This window comes from Dermochelys coriacea, chromosome 17 (assembly GCF_009764565.3).
Source record: "Dermochelys coriacea isolate rDerCor1 chromosome 17, rDerCor1.pri.v4, whole genome shotgun sequence".
NCBI classification, from domain to species: domain Eukaryota; kingdom Metazoa; phylum Chordata; order Testudines; family Dermochelyidae; genus Dermochelys; species Dermochelys coriacea.
In genome coordinates this window covers 20,605,539-20,630,853 of record NC_050084.1, presented here as the reverse complement: position 1 = coordinate 20,630,853, position 25,315 = coordinate 20,605,539, and the positions used below count along the sequence as shown (strand labels likewise).

Below are 25,315 nucleotides of genomic sequence, written 5' to 3'. Positions count from 1 at the left end.
AAAAAATTAAATTCCATTAATGCAGGAAGGACAAATGCCACAACTGACAAACAGCAACAATGAAACTCACAAGTTAGAACAATTCAGAAACTAAAGGAATTCGTTCTACAGCAAAAATGTCTGAGGTCCTTACTCAAACACTGCAGTCAGTGGGTGTTGGCCTAAGCAAGGACCTCAGGATTTGACCCCCTGAACTTAGCTTTATTATGAACATGGAGAAAGCCGTGCGTAATATGCAGTTGAAGCACTGTCATTTGTGGTAAACAGAAGCCCTGCATTCTCATGGCACTGATCTTTAATCAAGGAAGATGTGTGCAGAATTTTGATGGGAAAAACACAGGCAGCATCTCAATAATTAATCTGACAATGAGAGGGAATAAGTACACTAAAGGTGCTTCTAGTTGGAGACTGGTGTACCTGTTGATGTTCCTGAGTTATTGGACTCAAGATGGAGTCTGCAGACACTGGAGAGGCATTATGTGAGGTAGAAGATGCTGTGCTGGTCTCTGGCAGAATGACAAAGCTTTGCTGCCCAGATGTGTCAGAATTTAACGGCGGGATTCGTATTCTATCCTCCTGGGTGATTACAGGCTGTTGCCCAAGAATCAGAAACACCAGGTCTTCCTTTTCACGGCACAACTCTGTGGAAACCTCGTGGAGTGCCAGATAGTCTCGTAGATCCTTTACCTTCATCTTTATCAACTCCTCCCGCTGAAACGCTGTGGCTTGGAACCGCTGACAGAGATGGCAGAGAAGGGGACTGCTTTCAGGCTCGCTTGAACAGGAAGTGCAAAAATTCCTTTTACAGTCAAAGCAAATGTGCTGCTCAAAACAGAAGGGGGGGAGAGAAAAGACACCAAGCCACAAAGGTTTAGAGTGATTATCGAAGAACGGTATTGGGGTTAACACAACATGCAAGCTGGAGATAATACAAATTGAAGCCCATGTCCTAGATCAGTGGTTTACAAACTGCAGGTCATGACCCAGTACTGGGTTACAGAATGTAAGGCACTGGGACCCAGCAGCTCTGGTCAGCACCACCGACTGGGCCATTAAAAGTCCCGTTGGCGGTCTGCCCAGCTAAGGCAGGCTAGTCCCTACCTGTTCCGACAGCACACTATGCCCCGGAAGCAATCAGCAGCAGGTCCGGCTCCTGGAGGGGAGGGGCACTGGGCTCCGCATGCTGCCCCCGCCCCGAGCACCAGCTCCACACTCCCATTGGCCAGGAACCAGCCAATGGGAGCTGGGGGGCAGTGCCTGCAGGCGACAGCTACACGGAGCCACTTGCGTGCCTCTGTCTAGGAGTCGGACCTGCTGCTGGCCACTTCCGGGGAGCAGCATGGTCCATAATGCCAGGACAGGCAGGAAGCCTGCCTTAGCACCCCCCGCTGCACTGCTGACTGGGAGCCGCCTGAAGTAAGCCCATGCTCCAATCCCCTACCCTAGCTCTGAGCCCCCGCAAGCCCAGAGCCCCCTCCTCCACCTCAAACCCCTCCCACACCCTAAACCCCTCATCCCCAACTCCGTTGAAATCAACAGTTTTCTTCAACTGGGCCACCAGAAAAAAAAATTTGAAAACCACCGTCCTAGATAAATCAAACCTTATTTATGAAAGATATGTCAAGCACACAATGTGTGCTGTTGACTGAAAGAAAATTAAAAAACATTTCTGATGTGTCTGGATTCAACACACAGTTCTTATAAAAGAAATTAGATAAATTCTGTTACACAAATCACAAAAATGTTTTTAAACAATAATTAATTCCAACACTGCAACGGTTTTCAATGGTTTATTCTGAACCCATCTACCCAGCTAAATCACAGATGGAATACAACAGATCTATCTATTGTGATACAGCATGGTCAGAGGGCAGCAGGAGAGTGTTAGAAGGGAGCCTTATTCCCTGTAGAGGGAAGAAAGTTTGTTATAGATTAATTAAAGCACCTGAAACCAGTCACCTGATCTGCTTCAATCAGACAAGGGAAGGAGTCGAAGCAGAGTGGACTGGTGTTGGAGCAGAGAGCAGTTTGGAGGAGTTGAAGCAGAGTGGATTGGTGCTGGAGCAGAGAGCAGTTTGGAGGGAAGCAGAGGAGAGTTTGGTGAAGTGCTGCGGTGGGCTAAGACGACCAAGACCCTAGGTAAAGGGACACCTGGTTTGTGCAGAGGGAGGGCAGGAAACCCCACAAGCTGAAGGGCAGGAGATGGAAGTAGCCCAGGGGAAGGAACCGCTCGTTCAAGCGATTTACCGCTATCCCTTGGGCTGGGACCCGGAATAGAGATCGGGCCCGGGTCCCTCCCTCTCCACTCCCCTCCTCTAGGACACTAGTGGGGCAGTTAATACCCCAGTTCAGGAGCGAGATTCGGTGCCCTGAACCCTCCCCAAGAAGAGAAAGCGCAAGATCCATCAAAGTAGTGCCAGTAATTTGCCACACTATCCTATAAGGGAACAGACTTTCCGAAGTAAATCAGATGCGTGTGCTGGTTTAAAAATGTAAACAGGTAGCATGCATAAATTATCTGCTGGGGGAGGCCTCTGCCACGAGGAAAAGGAAACAAGAACAAGTTTTACAACAATGGCCAGTTTTTCAAAATAATTCAGCTTCTATTTAGGCATCAAAATAAGTAGCCAGGTTTTCAAAGGAGCCCAGCACGCTGGCAACAAGGCAAGTTCTTCAGAACCTGGCCTTCAACATCACAATGACAGCAGCTGGGTGCTGAGCATTTTGGAACATCTGAGCTCTTCTGAGAGCCCGGCGGCTTCAGGCATCAAAACCAATTTTAAATGTTTAAGTTCTGTTGGTTCATATCTAAGTTTTTCTACTATCCTCAGCACCCTGGGCACAGGGGCTTGATTTTCAGAAGTTCTCAACACTCGCAGCTCCTGCTGACAGCTGGAACTCTGTTCAGCATTTCTGAAGGTCAGGTGAGAGCACTCACAATAGGATCATCATTAGGACAGTCACTTGAGTCCTCCTTCTCTCCTGTTTTTTTTGTTTTGTTTTTTTTATGCATGGATGGATTCAGTGCTAGTAAAAGGTGCCCGGTCAGCCGTATTTGGGACACTTCCCCTCTCTACAAAACAGGTACAGCATATGCAGTAATGTACAAACTTTCAGTCCCCTCCTAAGTCTGGCAGTTTGCCTTAACCTCGACAGTGACCACCTTCTAGGGTGTGACTCAGCAAGCTGATTCAGTACTTTGCCCTTCTCTTGAGACTGCCAGTTATGAAGGAGATTTTTGTGTCAGGATCAGTTCTCCATTGACAGTTGGACTGAGACCAACCTTTGGTGGCCTATGCGACAGATCAGCCATTAGATCATTTTCTATCACTACAAACCTGAACTGGATTTGTATTCTATTACTAATCCCCGTTTCCAACATCCATTTAGTCACTGGCTTTCTTCCTTTAGAATTCACCATAAATTTGCACTCCCATCCAGACTCTTTAGCGCTATGCAATAAGTAAGGCTAAGATTTTGTCATGTCACAGACAGATCACGGGTAATAAAGAAAAATTCACAGAAGCCGTTACCTGTCAATGAGTTTTACTAAAAATATCTGTGACAAAATGGGGATCTGTGGGTTCCCATACAGCCTGCAGTGGGGCAGCTGCACGTGTGGCTAGGCGCTCCAGGGTCCCCCACCGCAGGTTGGATATCAGAGCTCAAGGGGCCCCCATTACCCACAGCTCCAAGGGCCCACGGCAGCCAGGAGCTGCTGGGCTCCCCCACCTCCCGGGAGCTGCAGGTTGCCCCCACTGCCTGTGGCAGCCGTGAGCTGCCCCTGCCACCCACAGCTCTGGGGTCCTATGGCAGCCGTGAGCTGCCCCCGTCGCCCACAGCTCCAGGGGCTTACGGCAGTTTCAGGGGCGCCCACCGTAGCTGGGAGCTTGGGGCTTCCACTGCCGCCTGCGGGGGCCAGGAGCTGCAGGGTTCCCTGCTGCCTGCCAGGGCCAGGAGCTGTGGGGTTCCCCTACCACTTGTGGTGGCTTGGAGCTCCAGGGGCCCTGCCACTTACCCCACAGCACCCTGCCCCTCGCGGACAATGCGGGACTCTGCAGCTCCTAAGTGCCGCAGGCTGAAATCATGGAGGTCACTGGAAGTCACGGATTCATGACTAAATCGTAGCCTTAGCAATAAAGAATCAGAACTTGGACTTGAAAGCAAGAGATAGAAACTCCTGAACCGAACAAAACTCTTTTTTGTTTTATGAATTACTTATGGTGAATGAAAAAATCTTCAACTCCACTGTGCATAAAATTCAAAGAAAGCAGATTTATAGATTCATGCTTCTGAGTCAGTTGTTCTAGTACAGGAATTCAGGGTGTGGTTTTTGAGCTTGATCAGTTTGGATGTTTTCTTCTCATGGATAATGCCTTGAGAGGTACGACTACTATACCTCTTAAATAAGCTCCCTCTCAACCTAGATCACTGCTCCCCCATTTTACCCTACTGAAGGGTAAATATCCAGCTGAATCCCTGCCCAGTGACATCTGTGGGACTTCTGCTGGTGTTCATAAAAGACTTGTTAATGGGGCTCGATGGAAAGATGCAAAACCTCCTCCCATAAACATTTCTAGATCAGAATCATCTCCACCCCTTTATACCTATCCTGAGGTTATCACATAATCAGTACAGATTGTAAATCGGGTCTCAAGATTCCTATTCACCAAAGCACACAATCTGTCTCAGGAGAAGATCACTCCTATGCAGGACAAAAGTAATTCAAGTCCATTAAACTACAAGATGAGTTGCTGGCAGGAAGGTCTGTCTCTTTATACTGTCCGGCTTCACCAGTTCCCCTCCCTCTCCCCCCACTTGTTAATATAAAGTATTACTGTTGGTCTGATTTGTTGGAAACTGGATTCCTGAAGGGATCTAGTCAATGTAACACTGTTCAGTACAAAGATGGGGAGGAGTGTTGTCTGTGCACCGTCTAGACTAGTCGAGCAAACAGTCCCTATTTTAACAACCTATAGTGAGTGTGCTCATCACAGGGGCATCTGGATACATTACACAAATATTAATGGAGAACGTCTATTGTGGCCAATACTTTCCCTCTTCCAGTTAGCCATCAGAGAAGATGAGAGGGGAGATACAATGCTTTAGTTTAGAAGTATCTGGTAGTCGTATCTGAAAAGATTGAGTTTTTCACCACACTCAAAACCTGGCAGACTGGCTCTAAAGGAACAGTAGAGGGACCTCATTCCACAGCTGAGGACCCTTTGCCTAGAATGTCCCTGCATTTAACACTCCAGAATGCAGACATGTTCAGATACCACAGTGGCACAGTACAAGAGATACATCATCTAATTGATCTCAGCAGCAATAACCTTGTCACAGTTCAGAGCAACAACCTGTATTCCCCCTCTATGGTCCCTCAAGCCCACCCGCTCTAGGCTCCCAGTTCCTCAGTCATCACCTCTCCTGAGAGAGGTGAGTGTCCACCCTCCCTCCCAACCAAGGTTTTGCAGGACTGCACAGTTACATACCTACACTGAGTTCCCCAACAAATCAGACTGCCTGCAACAGGCCAGGGTGCTTTGCTTTCTCTCTGAAGGCTATGAACAGCTGTAATTGACAACAGTTACAAGTTACCACACAGCTCTTTCTAACCAAGTGTGTTTATTTTTAAGATGAAAGCATTAGAGAAAATATATTAAAAATAATAAAATAACCTATACGCATCCTAAAAAGCTTAGCAGACATCAGCCCTCAACTCCAACAAGGTCTCTGGTAGGAGTCAGTCTTTCAAGCCCAACAAAGGGTTTACTCCTGTGGTTACAAGTTCATAACAGCCTTAGCTCAGAACCAGAACAACCAGTCTTCCCTTTATACAGCTTGCACCTTTGATCTCGGCCTCATGTAATAGATGATCAACAGACAAAGGCTGCATTTTTGCATAACTGCAAGTGGAGAATTTGCATTCACCTCTCTGTACATACTTCCCAGGAAATTCATTTCACATTTATTGTCTCAAAAGTCAATTCTTGTCTGACATATATTGTTTAATATAGTCCTTTGATCATCCAGGCCTTACATCACATCTCCCTACAGAAGTTACATATAGTCTCAGCCCAGAATAATACATAACCTTTGCATTTAATACAATGGACTCCAAATATATTTAAATGTAATTCTATATGTTTTTTTCAAGGATATTGCAGGGAATTGCCATATCTGTCACAAATGCCTCAGCTACTTTTGTAATATTTTAATCAAAACACGGCCTAGAACTTAATCTTTGACAGCACGCTCTAAATTGTGAAAGGTTCAGTTTGCACTAACAACTAGGGTTCCAGAGATTATAGAATTTCTATTCTCTTCACTTGGCACATCATTTTGTTTGAGATAAAAGTGAGTCAATGCCAACATCCAAGATTTAACTAGGGCTATTGTTTTATATCTTACACCTGAGCTTGCCAGGAGCTTTTTCAGTAAGTATCCTTCAGAGAAAATGGCCTTCCTGAAAATGTCAGCCAATGTCTGAGACATGTAAATCTTTCTTAGGGGGCAGAAGAGGAGGCAGCAAGGAGAACTTGACCTTGTCCCAAAAGAATGCCTGGCATACCTTGCTAACAGCAGGGGGAAAAAAAAAAAATCAGCAAAGCCTGACTTACATTAATGATCATACTGTGAAACAGAAAGCCAGGATCAGAAGTTAGTTTGGAGAATAGGGAAAACAAGATTGCTTTCACTACCAAGAACAATTTAATGTCCTTTAAAGATGCTTCAATGATTATATAAAGGCATCTTATTAGATACAAAGAGAATGTCCATACTTACCTCATTGCAAACGTCTTCACTGTTCTCTGCCCTGATCCATTTAACAGTGTATCAGGACTGATATATATGTGGTAAGGGGTTGAATACCCTGAAAAAATATATTTCTTGAGAGGTCAACGTTCTGTTGAATCTCACTTTTAACAAACTCATTTATCTGTATGGCCTCCAATTTGAAAGGACTTCGCTTTCATATTCATTATGTTTTACATATAAGTGGCTTGATTTAAATATTAACTGGGTATCACAGTTCAAAGTAACAGCTTCAGCCATCCTAGGATAGGATACAGAGTTCTTCTTTGAGTGCTTGCTCATATCGATTCCAATTAGGTGCGCGCGTGCCGCGTGCACAGCCGTCGGAGAATTTTTACCCTAGCAACACCCGGTAGGTCGACTTTGTAGCCCCCTGGAGTGGCGCCTTCATGGCACTTGATATATACCCCAGCCAACCCAGTGCCTCCTCCATTCCTTCTTACCGCCCGTGACAGCTGTTGGAACTGTGGAGTTCGGCTTTTCTGGTCTCCACTCTCCCTAGCACTTACAGTTTCTAGTTATAATAGTTCATAGTTTATAGAAGTTCATAGTTATAGTTGTAGTTAGTTAGGATTAGTGGGTTGGGGGGGTTTCCCCTCCTCCCCGATTTTCTATTGGGCTCATGCCCAAAGCTCCAGGATTCAAGCCCTGCAGTTTCTGCCCTAAGCCCATGTCAGCTGGCGACCCACACGACTCGTGCCTGAAGCGTCTGGGGGAGTCTCATCAAGCAGACAAGTGCAGGATCTGCAAGGGTTTTCGTCCCCGGACCAAGAAGGAGCGGGACTTTCGTCTCAAACAGCTTCTTATGGAGGCGGCTTTCAGTCCTCAACCTCCTGCAGCACGCCAAAATCCAGCATTTAGTGTCTCGGTGCACAGTGCCCCAGTGGCAGCAGTAGGAGCGGCACCATGGTTGGACTCTGACCGAGACCCGCAGCATCGACGCTCCCCGGCACCGCAGCTGACATCATCAGCCCAGCACCACTCCCACTCTCCCGGCAAGAAGTGGCACCAGAAACCAGCAAAGGCTGGCCCACCGACACAGAGGCCAGCCTCCTTGGAACTGCCTCTGGAAGCGGGTCCCGCAGGGGTATGCCTAGGGGCACAGTCTGTGGCCTCAGCACCGTTGACTCCGGCTCCGGGAGGAGAGCCATTGAGTCTGGTACCCTGGACTCCCCGGTACGCAGTGTGGCCGAGGTCCAGTTGCCATCCACCCCGGATACCTTTGCGACTGCAAGGGACCTTTTTGCCATGATGGCATCGGCATCCCCATAGCTTCATGCCAAGGCACCAGTACTGCACGTGCGGCACTGTCCCGAGGCAAGCTGGCCCTGATCCACCCATCGGCACCATCGGTCGAGCCACGGCACTAATCTCGTTCTCGGCACCGTTCCCGCTCACAGTCCCAGAGCCACTCTGCCCACTGGTTGCCGTCAAGGAGCAGATCCCAGACCCGACGCTGCTCCTGACGCCACTCATTGTCCAGACCCAGGTCCAGATCCAGGCACCGCTCCACAGCATTGCGGCACCATTCACCTTCACCCCATTGGCATGACCCAGTGCAGATCCACTCGGCACCACCATGGCCTTCCTATTCCATTTCCCATTCTTCGGGATCAGAGGCAGGGTCGCACTTCTCAGACTGCCGCCATTTGGACCATAGCCAGAGTCAGGGGCTGGACACTGGCAGGCACAAGAGCAGGGTCCTGCTCAAGGGTCCACCCAGTGGTGGTTCTGGACACACTGGGAGTACTACCAAGCACAGGGTGCCCTGTCTGGGGCTTCTCGCTCAGCCCCATCTGAGCCACGAGTGCCAAAGGCTACTGCCACTCAGCCCCCCTGCAGGAGGCATGGAGACCACGTGGCTCCTCTTCCCGCTGCAGGACCTCCTCCAACAGCAGTTCCTGCTCCGGGCCCTGAGGTCGTTGGCACAGGACAGCTGGGCCCAGCTCCGCAAGAGGCCCTAGATGACCCTCTCTCCCCTGTAACCTCCTCCTCCTCACCCGACGAGGCGGGGACAGGCACTGCAGTCTCGGGTCCCCCTCCTATAGACCTCTGTGCCCACCAAGACCTCTTGCATAGGGTGGTGCGGAACATAAACTTGCAAGCAGAGGAGGTGGTAGAGGTGATGGATATTCTGTCAGTAGAAACTCCATCAAGGGTAGCCCTACCCCTTATTTGGACTATCCAATCCACCACCAGAACAATCTGGCAAACACCTGCATCCATCCCACTGACTGCTAAGGGAGTGGAGCACAAATATTTTGTCCCCTCAAAGGGGTACGATTATTTGTTCACCCACTCATAGCCTTGTTCACTAGTGGTAGCATCAGTGAACGAGAAAGAACGGCATGGCCAGCAGGCCCCTGCTCTCAAATCAAAGGACGCCAGGCACCTTGATCTGTTTGGGCACAAAGTTTATTCCGCAGGGGGTCTTCAGCTCAGGATCGCTAATCAGCAGGCACTCCTGAGCCGTTACAATTTTAACTCCTGGAACTCCATGCTGAAATTTAAGGAGTTAGTACCTCCTGAGTCTAGAGAGGAGTTTGGGGCCTTGGTCGATGAGGGCAAAATAGTGGCACAAAGCTTGTTGCAGGCCTTGCTGGATGCTGCGGATTCTGCCGCACACACTTTGTCCTCAGGGATAGCGATGAGGCCTATCTCCTGGGTGCAAGCCTCCAACCTGCCACCGGAGCTTCAGCAAACACTGCAGGACTTCTCCTTTGATGGAGAGGGCCTGTTTTCGGACAAAACCAATTCCAGGCTACAAAGCCTTAAGGACTCTAGGGCAATAATGAAGTCCCTGGGCATGCACACGCCGGCTACCCAGCGGACACCCTTCAAACCCCAGCAGCCACAACAATAACGCTCCAACTCCCTCCTCGACTGAGGCAGGATTTTTATAGGAGACAGGGGTGTAATGGCAGGAGGAAGCCCTCCAACGCCCAGTCTGGGCAAGGCCAGGGCCAGTCCGAACCATCCTCAGGCTCAAAACAGGCCTTTTGAAGGGACGCTCAAGAACGATTTACCAGACCTCATTCAGGATCCTACCCCACCCTTCTTGAATTGTTTATCCCATTTCCACCGTGCCTGGGCCCACATAACCACAGACCGCTGGGTCCTCCACATGGTGGAAGCGAGATGCTCTCTCCAATTTTGTTCCTCCCCACCCTCCTTCCCTGTCCCTCTTAAGGGACCCTTCTCACGAGCAACTCTTTATTCAGGAGGTTCAGATGCTCCTCACCATGGGGGCGATCAAGGCGGTCCCGAGGGAGCTAAGGGGCAGGGGGTTTTACTCCCAATATTTCCTAATCCCCAAGGCAAAGGGAGGGCTTCGACCTATTCTGACCTGCGCAGACTCAACAAGTTCTTGGTAAAGTTGAAGTTCCGCATGGTCTCCTTGGGCACCATCATACCTTCCCTGGATCCTGGAGACTGGTATGCTGCCCGACATGAAAGATGCTTATTTCCACATAGCAATTCATCCGGCGCACAGACACTTCCTCTACTTTGTGATCAACCGCAATCATCATCAGTTCATAGCCCTTCCTTTCGATCTCTCCACGGCCCCCCCAAGTGTTTACCAAATGTATGGCAGTCATGGCAGCCTTCCTTCATCGGCAGCAGGTGCAGGTATACCCTTACCTCGACGACAGGCTTATCCGTGGGAGCACCAGAGAACAGGTGCACTCCCACCTCTCCTTGGTTACAGACACATTTCGTCGGTTAGGCCTCCTTCTCAACATTACAAAATCGACACTAGAACTGACCCAAAGAATAGAATTCATCAGGGTGGTTCTAGACTCCATGCATGCACGAGCCCTCCTGCCAGATGCTCGTTTCCAGGCTATTGTGGCCCTCGTCTGGAGCCTTCAGAGCTTCCCAACCTTGTTGGCAAGAAGTTGCTTGAGTCTTCTCTGCCACATGGCTTCCTGCACATACATGACCAGGCACACCAGGCTTCGACTCTGCCCATTACAGGCCTGGCTGGCATCAGTCTATCGCCCAGATTGGGACACTGTCCCAGAGCGGGTCCTGACCTCCCTCCTCTGGTGGCTAGATCCCCAGGCGGTATGTGAAGGAGTTCCTTTTCACAGCCCGCAGCCCTCCTTATCCCTTGTCACAGATGCATCAGCCCTGGGATAGGGCAGCCACCTCGAGGACATTCAGACACAGGGACTATGGCGCCAGTCTGCACTCTCCCTTCATATCAACGTCCGGGAGCTGATGGCGGTGCGCCTTGCCTGTCTAGCCTTCTTGGAGCGGTTGCAGGGTCGTTGTGTGACGGTCCTCACAGACAACACCACAGTCATGTTCTACATCAACAAGCAAGGGGGGGCCCACTCCTCCCCCCTCTGTCAGGAGGCCATTCGACTGTGGGAATTCTGTATAGCCCACTCCATTCACTTGGTGACGTCCTTTCTACCTGGGCTCCAGAACACGCTGGCAGACCACCTGAGCAGGTCCTTCCACTCCCATGAGTGGTCACTCCACCCCAATGTCATCAACCCAATCTTCCAAAGGTGGGGGTTTCCCCAGGTTTACCTATTCGCCCCCCACAGCAATCGGAAATGCCTGGCATTCTGCTCCCTCCAGGGCCACTCCCTGGGCTCTCTCACAGATGCCTTCCTGCTCCCATGGACGAGCCGTTTGTTTTATGCCTTTCCCCCGTTCCCCCTTGTGCACAGGGTCCTGCTCAAGGTTCGCAGGGACAGGGCGCGAGTGATTCTGGTGGCTCCGGCGTGGCCAAGGCAGCACTGGTACACTGTGCTATTGGAGCTCTCTGTGGACGCTCCAGTCCCATTGCCTCTTCTTCCAGACCTGATTACTCCGGATCACGGTCACCTCTGCCATCCCGAACTGCGATCTCTCCACCTTATGGCATGGATGCTGCGTGGTTGAATCCTTCAGAACATCTCTGTTCGGAACCTGTAAAGCAAGTACTGATGGGCAACAGGAAGCCCTTCACTCAGGCCATGTATACGGCTAAGTGGAAGCCATTTTCATGCTGGTGCACTCAGTGCAACACGCCCCCCCCCACCCCAGATGTCCGTGCCTCTCATTTTGGAGTATCTCCTGGACCCAAAGCAGCAGGGCCTGGCGGCATCATCTGTCAGAGTTCACCTTGCGGCCATCTCAGCTTTTCACCCGGGTGCGAATGGCCGCTCGATCTTCGCCAATCCCATGGTTGGCAGGTTCCTCAAGGGCCTGGACCATCTCTTTCCAAAAGATTGACAGCCAGTCCCCACATGGGATCTTAACCTGGTCCTCTCCAGACTCACGGGGCCCCTGTTCGAGCTGCTGGCTACCTGCTCCCTCCTCTACCTCTCCTGGAAAACGGCTTTCCCGGTTGCCATCACGTTGGTGCAGCATGTTTCCGAGCTGAGAGCCCTTACCTTGGAACCATCTTACATGATCTTCCATAAAGATAAGGTGCAGCTTCAGCCTCACCCGGCCTTTATTCCCCAGGTTGTATCAGCCTTCCATATCAGCCAGAACATTTTTCTTCCGGTTTTTTTATCCAAAACCGTACGCCAATCACCAGGAACAGCAGCTGCACTCGCTCAATGTTTGTAGGGCCCTTGCTTTCTACATTGAGCGTACGAAGCCGTTCCAGAACACGATCCAGCTCTTCGCCGCGGCGCGGACCAGATGAAAGGCCTCCCAGTCTCCTTTCAGCAGATCTCTTCATGGACCACGTCCTGCATCCATGCGTGCTACAATCTGGCTGGCGTACCAAGCCCGCCCTACACTGCTCACTCCACAAGGGCCCAGGCTTCGGTGGCGGCGTTCCTGGCCCAGGTGCCAATCCAGGAGATCTGCAGAGCCATGACTTGGTCCTCGGTACACACTTTTGCTTCACACTATGCCATCATCCGGCACGCCAGAGATGACGCAGCATTTGATAGAGCAGTCCTACAATCCACATTGCTTCACTCCGACCCCACTGTCTAGGTAAGGCTTGGGAGTCATCTAATTGAAATGGATATGAGCAAGCACTGGAAGAAGAAATAACGGTTACTCACCTTTGTAACTTGTTCTTTGAGATGTGTTGCTCATATCCATTCCAAACCCGCCCCCCCTTCCCCTCTGTCGGAGTAGCCAGCAAGAATGAACTGAGGGGGCGCTGGGTCGGCTGGGGTATATATCAAGCACCATGAAAGCGCCACTCCAGGGGGCTCCACAGCCAACCCACCAGGTGCTGCTAGGGTAAAATATTCTCCGACAGCTGTGCATACGGTGCGCCCACACCTAATTGGAATGGATATGAGCAACACATCTCAAAAAACAACAGTTACAAAGGTGAGTAACCGGTTTTTTTTCCATGATCTTGTTGCAGCAGAATCAGATTCTAATATGTCCTTTAATTCATTTCCCTGATGGTGGCCTGAAGTGGTATCACCTTAGACCGTACAACGTTAATGACATGTTGGTAAACAAATGAGTAAAATATAATCTTCACAACACTACATACACTTGTTGGTTTTATTTAGAAGCACAAATCTGAATAAATTATGGAGCAAGTGGGTAGTCCAAAGTCTCACTGTAGAGAATAAGTAACTCAAGAAGTGTGAATCAATAAACAATTCTACCTTCAGTGAACTGGACACCAACTCTGTGGGATGCTACTAACGACTCAAGTAGTAGGCCATCACTTTCAGGATGGATTCTATTAAAATACACATTTAAAAAATCAGGATTCCATTGTTCGTAGATTAGATTTTTGCAAAGAGATAAAGTCTTTATTATTACCAATAATGTACCACCCTTGGAACTATGGCTGCCTATCTCATTCATATCTTTCATCGTGCTGACAAAAATCACCTATTCCTCACCTTTTATTCCCTGTTGTGGAAAAGAGTCAAAGTTTGATTCTCAATAATTCTTTTGCCATGTATTCTCTAGAGAGAGATGCTCTCTTATTGGGGACATATTTAGAGGATGCCTAGTGCAGTGGTATATACTACAATAAACAGATAAACTGCCTATTTTCAGAATAGAGTTCTGAGTACACATATATGCCTGAACCCTGCTTACGAAAAAAAATTATTTCCAAAATTTTAAATCCTTAGAATAGTTTCTTAAGCAATGTAAGATTCTCATAATATAACAATACAAAAAACAGACATATCCATGTTGTCTCTATGGGCAGACAGGTAAAGCAGCTTTATCAAGAGTTTTCTTCTCCCAGACACATGTGAGCATCCAAACGTGGCTAAAAATGCAAAGTCAAATTCTATGAATTTCCCAGTCCAAAATTTCCAACGTCCGAAAAGGGGTAAAGCCAAAACAAATATGACTCCTTAACAGTTGCCGAGTTGCTTGTAGGTTTTATAGCTCTTTTTGAAGACTATGTCATGAAGCAGTACCTTAAAATAGAGCTTTTTAAAAGTTTAATTTATCCAGGTCAAATGCCTCCATTCTTTATTCATCACCCTAACTCTGAATACTGGCTAAGTCATGGAGTGTGGATTCTAACCAGCTCCTAAAGACTTTCAGGAAGCACTCTGGGAACTTCCCCGTTAAAATCATTTCCCTGGCCAGAGGCTGCTGATTCATTTTGAATCTTGTGACACTAATAGTTTTGGCAGCTGCAGTGCACAAGGATCTAGTACACAAAACGGGATAACAAGTAAAACAAAACAAAAAAAGATTGTCACAAAAAGAAGTGCAGAAATTCAGGGATGAATGATAAACTGGCACTTCACTCCCTATAAACAGTGATGGCTTTTTAGCTGAAGACTAAAGAGTTTTAAAGAGTCAATTTGAAAATAACTTAGTTATGATTTCAGGTACAACACCTGCCTAATTGTTGTGGTTTTACAATGACATTTTCCGGTTTTTAAAATGTTTTCTTCTTCCCTATTACTGTGTAAAGGCCCACAAGAAGACGAGGAAAAACAGACTATAACATGAATTGCCGTCAAATGCCCGAAGTAAACAATCTACAAATAAACTCAGTAATCTTAGGTGGTAATTGCAATAACAGTAGGCAACATATTTTTAAAGTGATATCCCTTTAACTGATTATAAGCAGCTTGCTGTCCTTTAATAAAGCATCTAGTACAGCCATGACTACTGTGCGCTAACAATAACTTACTTATTTTCATTTGTGCCAGCTAACTGTGAAAGTGACTAAGAAATAAAGAAGCAAGGCAAGTTGTCTTCTGCTATACATTATGTTCCTAAATCAAGGGCCTCCTTTGACTGTGTGTTTTGCAGGCTCTTGAAACTGACTTTGTAAATAAATGATCGGGGAGTCAGATTGTGTACGTCAGTCAAACCAAATGGGTGCCCAAATCAGTGGCTAAATTCACCCCTTACCTTCCTGGAGGAATTTTCAAAGTGCACCCCACATGCCTTGCAGTTCTGTTCAGAACCTGTAGGAGAAGGGTAGGAGCTGTAACCTGGGTTGGAATATGCCTGGGGTCTGGCACCCTGCTGCGGCCGCTGCTGCATCTCCTCAGGTTGTCCATCCAGACAAAACCAGTTACAACAGGTTGCCCACATAGTAACTAAAAGGGTGAAGAAAAAACGCAAGTTAAATAACGTACTGGAAGCCACATATTTGCTACCAAAGTAAGGGCCGGGCATGAACTGAAACATTTATGCTTCCTTCACTAACTAAGCTACGTGACAGCAAGTAACAAGGAGACTTGATTTTTTTCTCTTACCAACTGCAGGCGTGTGCCAAAAATGAACATATCTGCAACACACACCGTGCTCTAAACCCTTAATGAAAATGCACAGGCAGAGTTTCAGAAGGGACTTTATTGACCTTTATTGGAGACTCTCATTAGGGTAGGAGGAAGACTATGTTTAAATTCCACTCTGTTGTGCATGGGCATTGTTCAGAACTCTATGATCGCAGAACAGTCATTTGTATTACACTATGTAGCTACATCCGAGTGAGGCAGTTTTCAGTTACTTTGCAGTAGGGAGTATAGGAAAGGTTAGAGGCACTGGTGAATTTCTCCCTCAGAAAGATATTACAGACTCGTGTTCTCTCTCACATGGTGCTTATGTAAGATTAACAGCGAGACCCTAGCTGTTTTTTCTCCACAGCCAGGCTTCACATATAAAGCTACTGCTGCAGGCCTCAGAGTAGCAGCCGTGTTAGTCTGTATTCGCAAACAGAAAAGGAGTACTTGTGGCACCTTAGAGACTAACAAATTTATTAGAGCATAAGCTTTCGTGAGCTACAGCTCACTTTTTTCCGATGAAGTGAGCTGTAGCTCACGAAAGCTTATGCTCTAATAAATTTGTTAGTCTCTAAGGTGCCACAAGTACTCCTTTTCTTTTTGCTGCAGGCCTGTAAACAGACAAGAATCGACAGTGTCAGTGCTCCATGAACTCAGCTGAAATGGAAACAGACAGCTATCCTAATTTGCATCCTGCACTCAGTAAGCTTCCAGACAATGAATCAGTGTTAACCTCTGCTAACTTATTTAGAAAAACAGTTGAATACAGGGGAGCTAACTGGTAAGAAATTATGAATGTCTCTAGTAACTATTTGCTTGGGCCCTGGTGGTAAGAGATGTACCCCTACCTAGTCTCCTTGAGGAAATAGTGTGGAAACAGAGGGGGAGAGCAAAGAGAGGAGGGGGAATGCTTCCTCTCAGTATTTTTGGAGCAAAACCATTTCTGCAATAACATTTCCATACTTATTTGTAATCTACTAAGCACGTAGGCCTGAAAACATTCCTCTGGACACTCAGACCATATGCTTGGTGTCATCAGTCACTAGCACAAGGAATACACTGCTTCCCACCCTGTATTTGCTGCATTCATGTTATAGTTAACAGATAGATACTTTTACGCTTCTTTTAAATCTTTCAGTCTATTCTGTCCAGAGGCAGCAGAACCAGGAAAGCAGGGGGCAGAGTGGGGGCTAGCACCCCCACAATGGAAATACTGGAGGGCTCAGGTATACTACTGCCCAATATCTGGTGGAGGCAAGCTCGGAAGCTGGAGGAGAGATCTGAGCAGACTAGGCCAAACGCCAAGGAGCAGGTAGGATTGCTCTCCTCTCCACGCCTTCCAGCCACCACAGGTCCTGGCATAGGCACCTGGCCTGGGGGAGGGGCAGGAGCACACGTGCCAGCCACTGGGATCAGGGACAAGGAGGCATCACTGTGCCAGCTGCCAACGGAAAGAGGGAACACATGGCATTGGGCACCAAGGAATGGCAGTAGGAACTGCCAAGACACCCCTTCCCAGCTGCTCCCCGCCAACTCTCAGTAGCTCCCCGCGCAGCCACTCCACACCCCTGATTCACAGCAAGTTCCCCCCCTCAGATCTCCCAGATTCTGTCAACGTTGGTATGTGCCAGTTCAATTTTCCAAACCCCTGGAGTCAAACTTTTTTCTTAGCTAGGCTGTTAGTGCATGTTCACTACATAACATTTTATGACATGATTAAACCATACTTTGGAAATCGGTGAATCAATACAAGCTCTGAGGAGTGTTTGGCATGAGGTGCTAACACACAGTGTTTGAATGTTTTACACAATCAGCCCTGTTGGGCTGATGTACTTAAACAAGGAGGCTTTTGCAGTTTGGTGCAGTTCCAATAATCTGCAGATTTACTGGACTCTTTAATCCTTTCAAAGTCTAGGTGAATATACCACTGTCACTATAGTGGACACATGCCTGAGCATGACAACATAAACTTGCAGGTTCAGCAAATTTTAATGTTCAAATAGAAAACAAGAGTCTTGATGATACAGGAGAAACAATTCATACAATGTGTCATGCTGTGAATTATACACTTAGAGCAGTAATTAGACCTCTCACCTTAGATGGAAAAGCAAATGTATGCGATTTTTAAATTTTCAGGTTAACTGAATTAGTCTCTTATGCTTATGTCTACATACGTCACCTTGTGCTGACAGCCTGTTCTTTCTAACTTCCATGGAAATAATCTATTTCTGTAGGTGCACGGACTTTACTTCTACACCATCTGAAGCTGTTCTGAAATATGCTAAGGGGGCTAATCTGCTTTATTTTTGCCCAGATGTTTTTAAATAGGAATGTACCATGGGAAATGGAGGGTGGGGGCGGCATATCCCATAACACAGATATTTGGGGATAACTACCATACTGAAAAATAACCTGGTCATTTAGGCTAATAAAGAATACAGACTGGTTTACAACTGTATGTGTAAAACCTGGTGCCTGAAGGTTTTAAACTTAAACAGTTTTTGTGTCAAATTATAAACAAGTTTAATGACCAACAAAAAGCAGGACCAAAATGGTTATTGACATGGTGTAAGATCTGAGGTCCCAGTATGTTAGTGGAGGAGCTGTAGTTAGTCCAGCATTCTATATTATATGTTCATGGTACTCGTTCCAAAGTAAGAAAACACACCTCGTGTTCAAGAAATACAGTCCATAGTACAAAGTCATAATACAGAATGTATTTAGCTTCATCATGTGTATTAGCCTTAAATTGCAATCACAATATCCAGTGGTAATGGCTATAAATGCACAGACTATAAATAAAGTACATATCAGAACTTAACTATGCTTTTTTCTGAACTCTAATTTCAGAGCATTAAATTTCTGTTAGAAGTTATGTATTTTGGAAATTCAATATTTTTGCAATTTTGCTCTTTAAAGGAATGACTAAGCTGTTTTGAGAGTCTTAATTTGATCCTATGGCTTACAGACCCAAGATATGAACCATGTGAACACTGAAAGAAGCCTCCACAAGAGATTAAAAACCTACATCCACATTAAGCCCATAAGGACTCCTGTGAAGTTGAGGCCACCCACAGTAGCAGCATCTACAAATGTCTATGGTTTGTCCTGATTTATTTTTCTTAAAAAGATAGGCCAACTCACTCGAACTTTGCACCAGTTCGGACATTGCAAGAAGGAATGAGCAAACCAGAAGAAACAAAGACTGAGCTCAATGTTATTAAGCCTACATTTTGTTCTAGCGTTATCAGAAGGTTGGCAATAAGACTCGGTTGTGGTTTCAGAAGATCCTTAAACCTGCTTAGCTGATAAAGTCTAAAAGAATAGCTTTTATATATGAAAAAGTTAAGTTACTTTAGTTCATTGAACTGTAAGGTTCTTAAGAAGTTGCTTCCCAGGTTTAAGAAAATGAGTAAGAGTATGGCAGAACAAATGACAGCCATTAATGTAACATCACAAATAGTGATCACTGGTTATGGATTTCCATCAACAACAACAGTAAGATTATAAGAAAGCACAACAAAAGTTTAATTTTGCTGCTAATTTACCACAAGAAATAGATTTGCTGCAATTAGGAAGATGCACAAATACCCTAGTAATAGCGACCCAAGAGTATGATAAGCAGCAAGAAAAATTCTCATGTTGGAGAAAGAGAGAGGCTGCTCTCAAAGGAGGCAGGTTGGAGAGGGAAGAGATTTCTTTTCCCTGCAAAGGGAATCAAAGGAGAAAACTATCAGCAAAAATGCAGTATTTGAAAACGCATCTTCAGGAACCTGCCTGTCAAACTCCAAGGGGAGAAGAGATGAGACTACAGTAACTCCTCACTTAAAGACAGGTTTCAGAGTAGCAGCCGTGTTAGTCTGTATTCACAAAAAGAAAAGGAGTACTTGTGGCACCTTAGAGACTAACAAATTTATTTGAGCATAAGCTTTCGTGCATCTGATGAAGTGAGCTGTAGCTCACGAAAGCTTATGCTCAAATAAATTTGTTAGTCTCTAAGGTGCCACAAGTACTCCTTTTCTTTTTCCTCACTTAAAGTCATCCCGGTTAACGTTGTTTCATTGCTGATCAATTAGAGAACATGCTCGTTTAAAGTTGTGCAATGCTCCCTTATAACATTGTTTGGCAGCCGTCTGCTTTGTCCACTGCTTGCAGAAAGAGCAGCCCGTTGCAGCTAGCTGGTGGTGGCTTGGTACCACGGTGGACCAGCAGTCCCCCATCAGCTCCCCGCTCCCTTAAGTTCCCTGTGCGCAGCAGCCACCTCGGCAGTTCAGCTGTCCCTCCCACCATTGCCATATGCTGCTCCTGCCCTCTGCTCCCAGAAGCCTCCTGCTTGCTGTGGGGGGGGAGGGTGTCAGTGTACTTAAAGGGACAATGCGCATCTCTCTCACACACGGTGTCTCTCTCTGTTTCTGTCTGTCATGCTGTCTCCCCTCTCCACTTGTGCTGCCTTGTAGAGTGTGAGGCTACATTAACAACGTGTTAACCCTTGAGTGCTCAGCCATGTGCTAGTTCATCATTTAACACTAAGGCATTCCCTGGGAAATATCCCACCCTCTGACTTCACCACCTCAACAAGCTTCACAATCATCACTGTGTACAGTATTAAATTGTTTGTTTAAAACTTATACTGTGTGTGTGTGTGTGTGTGTGTGTGTATGTAGAGAGAGAGAGAGAGAAACTGTTTGCTTTATATAAATAAAATAAAATTTAGTCTTTTGTCCGGTGAAAAAAATTCCCTGGAACCTAACCCCTCCCCCCCCCATTTACATTCATTCTTATGGGGAAATTGGATTCACTTAACATTGTTTCGCTTAAAGTCGCATTTTTCAGGAACATAACTACAACGTTAACCAAGGAGTTACTCTATATTAAAACAGCTTCTGAAGTTTAGCAGGTCAGATGTAAACCCCAGCAAATAGTACGGAGCTGCCAGAGTACCAATGCTCTCAGCTGATTCTTACGCAATTCTGGATTCCACATTTTAGGAAAGATGCAGATAAACTGGTCCAAGCCCAGAGGAGAGCAACAAAAACAACATGACTTGTGAGAAAAAGTTTAAAAAACTGAGTATGTTGAGTCTTGAGAAAAGAAGACTGAAGGCTGATAACAGTTTCCAAATATATTAAGGGCTGTTATAAAAAGGACAGTGATCACCTGTTCTCCATGTCCGCTGAACGTAGGGCAAGAAGTAATGGCCTTAATCTGTGGCAAGGGACATTTCGGTTAGATAGTAGGAAAAGTTTTCTAACTCCAAGGGTAGTTAAACTCCGGAATAAGCTTCCAAGGGAGGTTGTGGAATCCTCATTGTTGGAGATTTTTTAAGAACGGGTTGGACAAAACCTGTCAGGGATGGTTTAGATTTACTTGGTCTTGCCTCAGCATAGGGGGCTGGTCTTGATGACCTCTTGAGATCTCTTCCAGCCCTACATTTCTATAATTCTATGATGCTCCCATAGACATTGTTCAGAGTAGATCTGCTTCACATTAAGGTTTCCATTTTAGTAGATTATGTGGTTCAGAATTCAGATCAATACCCTTACAATGTGCAGAAAACTCATACGGTTATACTCAGTTAACTTTAGCTAGCAGAAGTGGATATTTTAGCAGCAGTTTTAGAATATAGGGTCAGTAGTATGTAACCTCTTGGTAGCTGGCCAAGAAATGCTTTTATCATGCCTTTGCCTGCCAAGACATCTCACGTCACTTAGCTTCTAAACATTAGCGTGATAATGAATATTCTTTGCAAAGGAAAATGAAAACCTTCAGTTTTGATTTATAAATTGAAATGACAACAGCAGCTTTGAGCAGGAAGTTCTAGAGAAAAGGAACAAATTGGCTAGGACAGTAGGTACAGTATCTTGCCACTCAATATGAAATCAAACTGTTTTTCCAATGGTCAGAATGATGGATTTTTCTATAAACTTTAATATTCCAGATTGTATTCCGGCATGGCTCAGAGTAAACCCATAGCGTGAAGTTTTCATTAACACGCTAACAAAAACTGCTCCAAAAGTGGGTATGCTCTCAGACACACAGAGAGATAGGTAAAGATTCCAAGATATTAAACTTAATCTTCTGGACAAATTAGTTTTATGCACAATATTTGTGCATATCCAATTTAAACCACTCACAACTTAGACAAATTCAAAGAGTTCTTATGAAAAAGGTGAAAAAAATCTTTGAAATACAGATATACAAATTAGAAGGAAATGAAAGATTGTTCATGTGGCAAAAAGGAATAAATGAAGCTAGTTAAACATGCTGCAACCTTGAAATAGGGGTAAATACCAGAGAGGGAGAGGAATTATTTAAGCTCAGTACCAATGTGGACACAAGAACAAATGGATATAAACTGGTCATTGGGAAGTTTAGACTTGAAATTAGATGAAGGTTTCTAACCATCAGAGGAGTGAAGTTCTGGAATAGCCTTCCAAGGGAAGCAGTGGGGGCAAAAGACCTATCTGGCTTCAAGATTAAACTCGATTAAGTTTATGGAGGAGAAGGTATGATGGGATAACATGATTTTGGCAATTAATTGATCTTTAACTATTCATGATAAATAGGCCCAATGGCCTGTGATGGGATGTTAGATGGGAGTGGGATCCGAGTTACTACAGAGCATTCTTTCCTGGGTATCTGGCTGGTGAATCTTGCCCACATGCTCAGATTTCAGCTGATCGCCATATTTGGGATCAGGAAGGAATTTCCCTCCAAGGCAGATTGGAAGAGGCCCTGGAGGTATTTCGCCTTCTTCTGCAGCATGGGGCATGGGTCACTTGCTGGAGGAGTCTTTGCTCCTTGAAGTCTTTAAACCATGATTTGAGGACTTCAATAGCTCAGACATAGGTGAGAGGTTTATTGCAGGAGTCAGTGGGTGAGATTCGGTGGCCTGCATTGTGCAGAAGGTCAGACTAGATGATCATAATGGTCCTGTCTGACCTTAACATCTATGAATCTACAAAAAAAATGTAAATCTATTTGTACTGGTGTCTGGACTAAGGGATAAAGTAATATATAACTTGCTAATGAAGACAACACCACCTAGCCTCGCCAAACCACAGTGAACTAGAAAAAAAAGAAAAGAATGGAAGTGAAGAACATTTGCCCTTGCTGAGACATTGACAAACAGACCAGCGGGCAGCAGAATAGTTCAAAGATAAGGTGCAGGTTTCATCTTGATTATTGTGTGTGTATGGTAACTAAACTAAACTAAATCTAGTTACCTATGCTTTTTCATAGATTTCCAGGCCAGAAGCTACCATTATGATCTCCTGTCTGACCTTCTGCATAACACAAACAGAACTTAATTCAATGATTCCTGCATGAAGCTCAACCAACTTCTGGTTGAACTAAACATACTTTTTACAGAAACATCCAGTTTTGACTCCAAGTGATGGAGAATTTACCAGATCCATTGGTAATCTGTTCAGTCATTAATTGCCCTCTCTGTTCAAAATATGCATCTTACTTCCAGTTTAAATTTTGCTGATTTTTACTTCCAGCCATTGGATCTTATCTCTTTTGTCTATCACTATTTAAAGCCCCACAGTATCAGGTATCTTCTCTCTGAGCTTGTCTAAACTTACAAGTTTTGCTGATACAGATACACGCCTGAGCAGCAGTACAAAAGTAAGAAAGAAAAGCATTGGTTAAAGGACAAAGAGTACATGGAGTTGACATAAAGAATCTAGTATTTTTAAATTTCAAAACATGTCCAAGCTGTGAGTTAGCTCCCATTAAGTTCTCCGTACACAGATGCGGGGATCACTTTCAGATAACTGCACCACATGAGAAACAGACAGCAGCTTTCCAACTGAGTAACTGGCAAAACTTGGTGACATATCTTTGGCAAATATTACTTCAGCAATGGACTAAAGTTTACACAGTACAATGACTCAGAGCTGATAATAAAATCAGAGTGCAAAGTCTACTCAGTGATTTCCGCTTTACATATTACACAATACAGCAAATAGCTCTTCATGTATACTGTAACACCAGGTAAGCCTTATTCCCTCACTGTGATGTTGTTATGTGGCCATAGGTGTGGTGGGGTGCTTTTGCAAACAGATTGCTAACAGTTAAGTTTCAGCTGTGATTACTTAAAATACTGTTAGGTTTTCAACTGTCAGATGAAGCATTGTTTCATGAATTCATTTTCACATCTAGTTTATCAGATGATGGCTTGACTGGATTTATGTTGTTCATTTGGTGCATGTAAATTCACTCATAATTCTTCAGAAATGTCAAAATTAAAAAAATTGGGGAGGGGGAAAACCCAGGTTTGCCTTACTAACAGAACTCTTTCCTAGGAATTTGAACTTCTGTAAACCACAGCTCAAATGACTGATGTATACTAGATGCAAAAAGAAAAGGAGTACTTGTGGCACCTTAGAGATTAACAAATTTATTTGAGCATAAGCTTTTGTGAGCTACAGCTCACTTCATCAGATGCATTCAGTGGAAAATACAGTGGGGAGATTTATATACACAGAGAACACGAAACAATGGGTGTTACCATACACACTGTAACCAGTGGCAAGAAGGAATTGGACAATACCCAAATTGTAGCCTTGTCTGATTGAAAGCAGAAGAAAAGATGCATAAATGCAGAATGAAAACGGGGGGGAGGGAGGGGATTAATCTGAATCAAATAACTGTTTACTGACCTGAAGTTGTGTTTTGTTTATTGAGAAATGCTAAGTAAAGTGCTCATCTTGCTATTAGTCATTATTAGGGTCCCTGGAAATCTGCAAATATTGGAAAGTGGAAAATTTGCCAAATTCTTGTAAGTCAGTGAGGTTCTTTTGAGCAAGTTAACTCAAAACATACAAAAATACTATAAAGATGAATATTGTTATCTGTATCTGAGCAGTTTTAAATAAAATTGGCTTATTTCATCCAGTCTTGCTTTTTTCCCTTACCTCCTTTGAGCTCTTTCATTCCACCACTACCACCCCAAAGATCCCACTCACCTCCTATGATTAGGGCCTTACTAAATTCACGGTCCATTTTGGTCAGTTTCACGGTCACAGGATTTTTAAAATGGCAAATTTCATTATTTCAGCTATTTAAATCTGAAATTTCATGGTGTCATAATCGTACGGGTCCTGATCTAAAAAAGGAGTTGTAGGGAGGTTCTAAGGTTATTGTAGGGAGGGAACTGCAGTACTGCTATGCTTACTTCTGCACTGCTGCTGCTGGTGGCCCTGCCTTCAGAGCTGGGTGCCCGGCCAACATCTGCCGCTCTCCAGCTGCCTTCAGAGCTGGGTGCCCAGCCAACATCTGCCGCTCTCCAGCTGCCTTCAGAGCTGGGTGCCCAGCCAACATCTGCCGCTCTCCAGCTACCCAGCTCTGAAGGCAGCGCAGAAGTAAGGGTGGCAATACCATGACCACCCCCCTAAAATAACCTTGTGACCCCCTTTCAACTCCCTTTTGAGTCAGAACCCCCAATTTGAGAAACACTGGTCTTGCCCCATGAAATCTGTATAGTATAGGATAAAAGCACACAAACGACCAGATTTCACGGTCCGTGATTTGTTTCTCATGGCCATGAATTTGGTAGAATCTTACCAATGATTGTCTCCGGAATTACCAATGATTCCGGCCCCAGAATCAGTACCTAGGTAAGGAGCCACATATTAACCTCTGAAGAGCCGCATGCGGCTCCGGAGCCACAGGTTGGCCACCCCTGCTCCAGATCATTAAAGAAGTTATTGAACAAAACCAGAACCCAGGACCGACCTTTGGGGCACTCCACTTGATACCGGCTGCCAACTAGACATGGAGCCATTGATCAC

The 25,315-nt window shown here is 45.6% G+C and overlaps 1 protein-coding gene across 4 annotated transcripts in view; it reads right to left on the bottom strand.

Moving 5' to 3' along the window:
• The window catches only part of RFFL (ring finger and FYVE like domain containing E3 ubiquitin protein ligase), a 55,167-nt gene that overhangs the window by 7,979 nt on the left and 21,873 nt on the right, over positions 1-25,315 (bottom strand). For all 4 annotated transcript variants that reach the window (XM_038375572.2, XM_038375569.2, XM_043499725.1 and 1 more), the window contains 2 exons: positions 15,139-15,329; positions 418-822 (listed from right to left, as the gene is read on the bottom strand). In XM_038375572.2, coding sequence (XP_038231500.1) covers positions 418-822; positions 15,139-15,324 — 591 coding nt within the window. In that variant the 5' untranslated portion in view covers positions 15,325-15,329. The remainder of the gene's footprint in view (positions 1-417; positions 823-15,138; positions 15,330-25,315) is intronic.